The following is a 7,706-nucleotide window of genomic DNA, read 5'->3' as shown; positions in this document are numbered from 1 at the left end:
TGATCATTTGTATGAGACGAGCTGGTGAAGGTGGTTTTGGGGGTCCTTGAGGTTGATCGTGCCCACGAGCCAAGTTAACCCATTCTCGATCGCTCAACAGTTCTTTCAGGTGTCCCTGGTTTAGCATTCTTACCACTTCCTGTCGTAGACCTATGTAGTCTTCGATCTTATGTCCTCTTTCCTGATGGAATTCGCACAAAACGTTCGATCTCCGGGTGCTCGGATCCGACTTCATCTTTTGCGGCCACTGCACCTTTGTGCCGAGCTTTTCTAGTGTATACACTATTTCTGAAGGAGAAACGCAAAAATTATAAGCAAATAACAGTGGAGGCATACCTCTTTCGTTTCGGTGTGGCACAACGTGTCGAGGCATGATGTCTGCATGTTGTGGAGAAGGCGGGATGGCTGTTCGAATGTAGGGCTGATGCCTTTCTCGACTGAAATGCGATAGATGGTACCTTCGACCATCGTTGCGATGATCTCTCCTTGTTTTGGTTTGGACCGATATTAGTCGGTGGATCGGACCATTTAAGTCGTCATCATCTGCCCTTACTTCGGCACAATAAGCATTATGGATTTCTTCCCACATGGTGGAAGGGTACTTCATGAGTCTACTTAGCAGTTTTTAGGTTGCTTTCGATCCGTTTCTATTTAACCCATTTTGGAAGGTTGTTACCGCCATCCCCTCTGATACGTTCGATAGACTCATTCTTACCCTGTTGAATTGGGCTAGGAAATCCCGAAGTCCTTCAAATGTCGTTTGCCTAACGGCGAAGATGTCATTTACCCTGGCTTCTGCCGTTTTCGCTCCCGCGTGAGCCGTGACAAATTTATCTGCCATTTCTTCGAACGCTGATATTGACCATGCCGTTAGTTGGGAATACCATATTAGCGCTCCCCCCGTCAGGGTTTCGCTGAACTTTTTTAGCAGTACTGATGACACCTGTTCTTTCGATAGATCATTGCCTTTTACTGCTGTGACGTAGTGGATTATGTGATCTTACGGGTTCGTGGTGCCATCGTATATTTTCAAGTATGGTGGCATTTTAAAGGTTTTTGGAATAGAGTGGGGGGCTTCCCCTTCACTGTATGGTTGCTCGATGAACCGATCGACATCACGTTTTGGTAGCAACTTCGGAGTGCCTGGTATTTTATTGACCCTTTCTTGATGCTCCTTCATCTGATCACGGAGCATTTTATTCTCATTTTCCATTTCTTCTATTTTCTTTAAGATGGATGTGAGTGCATTGTTACCTGCATCAATGACAACAAGAGTGTTACCTGTGCGTAGAGTTTCCGGCTCATCGGCAATAATTGCAGTATCTATGTGTATTGCACCTCTATTCTCCCTTTGAGCAGGTTTATCGAGTATGTTTTGTCAACCACTCTTCTAATAGCCTTTTCACAGCTTGTGGTGCTTCTCCTGCTGCGGATGTTGAGGTTCCCCTCTCGCGCGAGACAGTCACGCTTTCGTGCGGGGGGGGGGGGGGGGGGAGGAGGCATCTCCTTCAGGTGTAGTGCTTGGCATTGCATTTTCATTGTCTTCCCTGCCCGCTTCATTGATGGAATCCAGAAGGTTGTTCGCGACACCTACTATTGCCTTTAATCTTGCTTCCCTCTTTCTTGCCATTGTTGGTCTTTGCGAGGCCAAGAAGAGGTGATTATCCCTTTCAAGGATCTAGACGAAACTAAATCTCAGCTAAAGAAATCCCCACAGACGGCGCCAAATTGTTTGACTCAAAAAATATTGGAACCTTTTTGAATAAATCAATTAAAGAGAGTGAAGGGGTAAATCTTAGCTAAGTATAATAAACTCTAAAAAAAGGTATAAAGATGAACACAATGGATAATATTTCTTGATCTTGCGAAAATGAGTGATCGAACGTTAAGAATGCCAATCTTTTTGTAGGAAAGTATTACAATCAGTGTCCCCCTCCCCCGAAAAGCAGAAAAGCCCCTATATATATGTAAGGATATAACCCCTTTCTGAACTCCCAAAGACATATCATAGGGAATATTCGAAAGTATATTCCTAGTGTCCCCCTATTGGGCCTACACTATTGTAAAAGTTATACGTCCTCTGTCCGCTGCCTATCGTCCTCCACAGGATGTCGAGCTATGAAGATCTCGTCTTTTGTCGTATTTGTCGATAGCCGTGGTCGTCCAAATTTGGACCCATACAACACTCTTACAGCTGCCTGGATGGTTGTTTCCCATTGTGTCATATTGTATTGTTATTGCACAACAATGATTGTTTTGATTATTTCATTAAAATTGATTGTATTGTATTATTAAATTCATTGTTCCAAAACAATAAAAAGTCCCCTTTTTGAAACAACCGAATTGGTGTGGTGAGATTGTTTCCTATTTTTCATTCCAATTATGCTCTAACTTATTACTCCACAATTCTATTTTACCCTTTAGCTTTGTTTGCTATTTTAACTCCAAATCTCCAACCTATCACCTACTTTATTTTTTCCCAGAACTTCTGTCTCCAACGTTAAAGGTGTTTTGCCGCCTTCTGTTTTATTTTTTCTCCTGATTTGCTATTAACTCAATTCTAATTAGTTGTGCTCCTTTGTTTTGCCTTCTTCTGTCTCGCTCTTTGTTCTGCTTTCTTAAGGTGTTTTGCCTTCTTTTGTTTTATTTTTTAAAATTATTTTTATGAATAATTTTTAATAAATATAATATTCAAACAATTGAGGGTATTTTAGTAAACGTATCAGTTACAGTACAGTATGATACAGTCAAACCAAACATCAAAATATTATTTAACACTAACAAACAATACAATCTATCCAAACATCGTATTCATAAAACGATACAATATAATACATTATAAAACGATGGAGAACAACGATCCAAACAGAGTGTTAGGAGTCGTTTGGTTGGAAAGAAGTTATCACAGGATTAATTATCCCGGGATTAATTATTCCACCTTTCTACGGGGATGAAAAAATACTGCAATTTCGGAATAACTAATCCTGGAACTAATTATACCGCAATTTTCTCCCAAGCAAACATGGGATAAACTCTTCTTAAATTTAGTTCCGAAATTAATTATTTCTTATCCCTCGTACCAAATGAGCCCTTAGCAAATTAGTGGAGGTGTTGGACTAATGTAATGTACACACAATGTAAATTGTTGCAAATATTTAGTAATATGACCTCTACTTATATAGTAACATATATTTGTCCTCATTTTTATTTTCATGCTAAAATGTTCAAAATTCTGATGCATGAATACTTTAGGAGCTAGCCACCTTTTTTTACCATTAGCAACTTTTTATCATAATCATAGATTCTCTTGAACCCCTTTTTCTGAAAAAAGAAAAAAACAGCTGTGTGAAACTTCATAATCATCCCTGCAAAAGCCAACCTTTACTCAAACTCACACATTTCCCTCGTCCCCCAACCACCCAACCAGTCCACAATACCCCCACGCAGATCTTATACCCTATCCGAGAAAATAAATAGGTTATTTCTAATAATCTCGATTCAAGACGAAAAGAACCAAAACTTCAATGAGAAAGAAATAATAATGGTAACTTTCTTTAGCTTTTATTTGTACAAGAGCAGAGCGGCAAATGGTTGAATATTGGTGAATCACGAAATAAAGTTCACCCATTTACAATATTTCGTCTTGTATTTAAATATTTACAATATTTCGTGTATTTAAATCATCTTGCAAAGGATTCTATACGTCATTCGATGAACAAAGAGAGAGGTCGCTTAAATCGTCTTGCAAAGGACACTCGATGAACATAATGAGAGGTCACTCATTTACAATATTTCATCGCTTATTTAAATCTTGTTACAAAGGATTCTGTCCGTGACTCGATGAAACACATAACTGTACTGATAAATTTTGATCCACTATACAAAATTTGTTCCCCAACAGACATTCTTGAGACTCTTCTTCCTTACTTTTTTCAAGGATTTCATAAAATTAGGAATCTTTCCAATTATTCCAGTCCTCAGAGCAGTACCATTGAAGTGTAGGCGGTTGTTCATCTGCGAACAGAGTACTGCATGATTCCTCACTACTGAAAAAGTTATGCTCCTCCATTTTCACAAACTGTGGCTGATTATTATAAACAACTTTGTCCTGGCCATCCCCAAGAATTGCTTTTGGATTTGAGTCAAAGAATTGGAAGCAATTCAATGAAGAATTTGAAGAGGAAGAATTTGATCCTCCATTGTTGGAAATCAAGAAAGCTCCAGAGGATGAAATGGCAGCATAATTTGGACTGTTTTCTTCATTCAATATTGCACTTGAGTCACTATCTGATGACCCATCTTTGAAATCAGCAAAAATATTGGAGGAAGTTATGATGCCATTTCCACCATTAAAGCTCTCAATGTTGAGTTCTGTACTATCATCTTCACAATTTCCAAGAGAAGTAGTACTGTTGTTTGGCTTGCTTTGGTCAATATCTTTGTCATCAGTTTCAGACTCTATAGCCTCTTCTTTCACATCAGCTTTGCTTTCATTATTTCCCCCATTTAGCTTTGATTTCAGGTCACAAATCTAAAATATGTCAAAATGAAAACAAAATCAATACAATATTGCAAATATTAAATAAACTTTTGCATATATATAAAGTAAAAATGCGTAAATAGATCTAATATAGACCAAACCTTCTCTTTAGTCTGTGTATAGCACAAGTTTAATGCATTAGACTAGCATTTCTTAAAATTTACATTTTCCTAAACAAAATTTATCTACACATTTGTCCTCACGGGTTCGAACCGTGAAAGCATCTACTAATACTTATATTAGGTTAGACTGTCTATATCACATACTTTAGGATACCCGTACGAGGACGCGAAATACTTTGTGTATCGAGCTGTCCTTTTTTTATTTGGTGTACGACAAAATGTGTTACAAAACTCAAAAAATTTTAACTAGTGATATTTTTGAATTAAACAAAGGGAGCCTTGGTGTAAATGGTAAACTTGCTGCCATGTGACTAGGGGTTCACGAATTCGAGTAGTGGAAACAACCTCTTTAAAAAATGTAAGATAAGGCTTGCATACAATAAACCAATCCAGTACTTCCCCAAATACCACGCATAGCGTGAGCTTTGTGCACTGGGCTGCCCTGTATTCTTGAATAAAACATTGCAATTATGATTTAAAAACCAGTTATACCTCTTTCAAGAGAGCTTCATTGTCATGTTGGAGAGATTCATAATTATGTTTGAGAGAATCAAAATTGGCTTTGATAACATTGTAATCTCTCTCCAATTGCTTTGTCTTCCACCGTGCACGGCGGTTTTGAAACCAAATAGCCACTTGTCTTGGTTGCAAACCAAGTTCTTGTGCTAATTTCACTTTCCTCTCAGGTTCAAGCTTGTTATCCACTTCAAAATTCTTCTCTAAAGCCTTCACTTGATCCACCCTTAGCCGCCGTTTCTTCTCCGATCCATGGCCGGATTCTTCCGCACAGGGTTCATCTTCTAACCCTAATTCTAACATGGATTGAAAGTTCCTTGAATATACTTGGCTGTTCCATTGGTTGTGGTCATCTAAAACAAGGACAAAAGAACATGAGTATTAGGATCATGATGCAAACGCGAGATAGTTTGTGCATGTGGCTGCCCTTTTTTACAAAGGTTTTATATCATCATGTAAAATTGATGACAATAACAAGTAACTTTTCATGTTAAAAGTATTAGGATAAATATATCCTACATTCTACTGTATTTTACACCATCAACTTCAATTGTGTAAAGATATTTGCACCACAAATACTAGCTAAATCTATAGGCAAGAGTGAAAGTGTAAAACTAACTAAAAAGGGTAAGTAGTACTAAAACATTATTCTTGATTTAACAAAACCAAATTCCCTGATTTTTTTGAAACTTTCAAGACAAGGGGATTAGAGCATAGAAAAGGCAAGTGACAAGAAGAATTTTAGTGGACATGTTATCTAGAAAAAGAACAGAATTTCACGAGAACATAAAAGAAGAATAAAAGTGAAGATAAAATATTTAACCAAGTAAGCAAAGCACCTGTAGTATTTTGACACATGGACATCAATGGCACACCCAAAGAATCAGAGCTACGAACTCTCTTCATTGTTGCAAGTTTCTTGAAAGTTCACTATTTTTGTGGATTTGAACTCCTTAGTTTTCAGTGGAAAAATTGTACAGAAAGTGAGTGAGAAGAGAGCTGAAAAAGTGAGTGGAATTGAACTCCTTAGTTTTCACTTCTATTTTTTCACTTATAACAAGACATGACAAGAAAAGCTTGCACCACCAAAACCAACCAAAATGACACAGATTTTGGTGAATTTAGGGAAATTGTACAAATCCTCATTATCTCCATTGGGTACAACTCCATATTTCTCCTTTTTAATTAATTCCTCCACTTCTGAACCCATCATAAGAAGTACTAGCAAAACCAAGAAGTGAATTTTTTTTTTAATAAGACTAATAAAAATAAAATCAAGAACTATGGCAAATTCCACACTTTCATTATATCTCAATCAATTTTAGAAGACAATGGTCTAAAGGAAAAGTTAAGGGGAGAGACAAAGGGTGGAGGAAGAAGAAATGGAGAGATCAATTCACAACACAGCTGGCCTAGCTCATTTTTTCTCTCTTTAAATAAAACCAAATCTGGGGTCAGATGTAGGGTTAGGATCTGACTGGGGTTAGGTGTACAAACATTTGTATTTTTTGGCAAATGAAATGAACTTTAAATTCAGTGTAAATGCAACTTGATTTGTGATACAGGCTTTACCCCAGTGAACTTGGGTTTTTCATAGGAGAGCTTTTTCACTGAGGTCAAAATTGCACCATGTAAAAGTTACTGTACAGAAGGCAGACTTTTCATTATTTTTCTTGTTTTTAAGAAAACAGTTATAAGAATGAAATGGAAAAAAAATAAACAATAAAATCTTGCTTTTACTCTTAAAATGACGGCACTCACGTCCAAATACTCACTTAAATTTGTGTTTAGACATTTTTTTTCCAAGTACTATATCCAAATACTAACAAGAAAAATTAAAACAAAGAAATTGAAACAAAATGAACACAAAAAGAAAAGACAAACAAACACATTTCCTAGCCCAAATGAATTTTTGTTATTATTTTTTTAGCATACTGTTTTTTGGAGAATTGTGTTCAATATAAAAAAATCCAAAAATATTTTTCATTATTGACTTCTTTAAGAAAGTCTTTTTAATTATTAATATATATATATATATATATATATATATATATATATATATATATATATATATATATATATATATATATATATATATATATATATTAATTTTTCCAAAAATAAATATATAATTTTAACAAAAATTGTTGGGTTCAATCAAACCCCTAATCTATATTCGAGGTCCGCCCTAGTGCTCAAATATGTTTTTATAAATATTTGTGACGTAGGATTCACATATTTTTGGAGTAAAAACAAGGGTTTCCTTGCTCTTGAAAAGGGGATTGGAGACTCTTTGCTTTGTGCATTTAGGTGTAGCTTTCAGTAAATTAATTGGAAGTATAAGCTACGAGTTCTTGATATGGCTAGCGGCTTGACTTATTTGGTGTGGCTAGGCTGGAGCCGAGTTAATTGAAGATATGTGGGCTGCGTCAGCGTATTCCCATTTTATTTCCTCGGCGTGGTCGGTGCGATTAATTGAATGAAAGATGAATCAGAGTAACTCGACGCTCAATAAAGATAAAAATGAT

The 7,706-nt window shown here is 36.4% G+C and overlaps 1 protein-coding gene across 1 annotated transcript; it reads right to left on the bottom strand.

Annotated features, from left to right (window-relative positions):
* Positions 1-3,761: 3,761 nt before the first annotated feature.
* LOC107813188 (homeobox-leucine zipper protein ATHB-16) lies at positions 3,762-6,591 on the bottom strand. The gene is made up of 3 exons (XM_016638417.2): positions 6,018-6,591; positions 5,155-5,531; positions 3,762-4,531 (listed from the first exon to the last, which is right to left on the bottom strand). Exons 1-3 carry the CDS (start codon positions 6,082-6,084, stop codon positions 3,950-3,952), a joined length of 1,026 nt encoding a protein of 341 aa, XP_016493903.1. The 5' UTR covers positions 6,085-6,591; the 3' UTR covers positions 3,762-3,949.
* Positions 6,592-7,706: the final 1,115 nt, after the last annotated feature.

This window comes from Nicotiana tabacum, chromosome 11 (assembly GCF_000715075.1).
Source record: "Nicotiana tabacum cultivar K326 chromosome 11, ASM71507v2, whole genome shotgun sequence".
NCBI classification, from domain to species: domain Eukaryota; kingdom Viridiplantae; phylum Streptophyta; class Magnoliopsida; order Solanales; family Solanaceae; genus Nicotiana; species Nicotiana tabacum.
The sequence above is the reverse complement of the archived record's forward strand: the minus strand, read 5'-3'. Positions and strand labels throughout refer to the sequence as shown.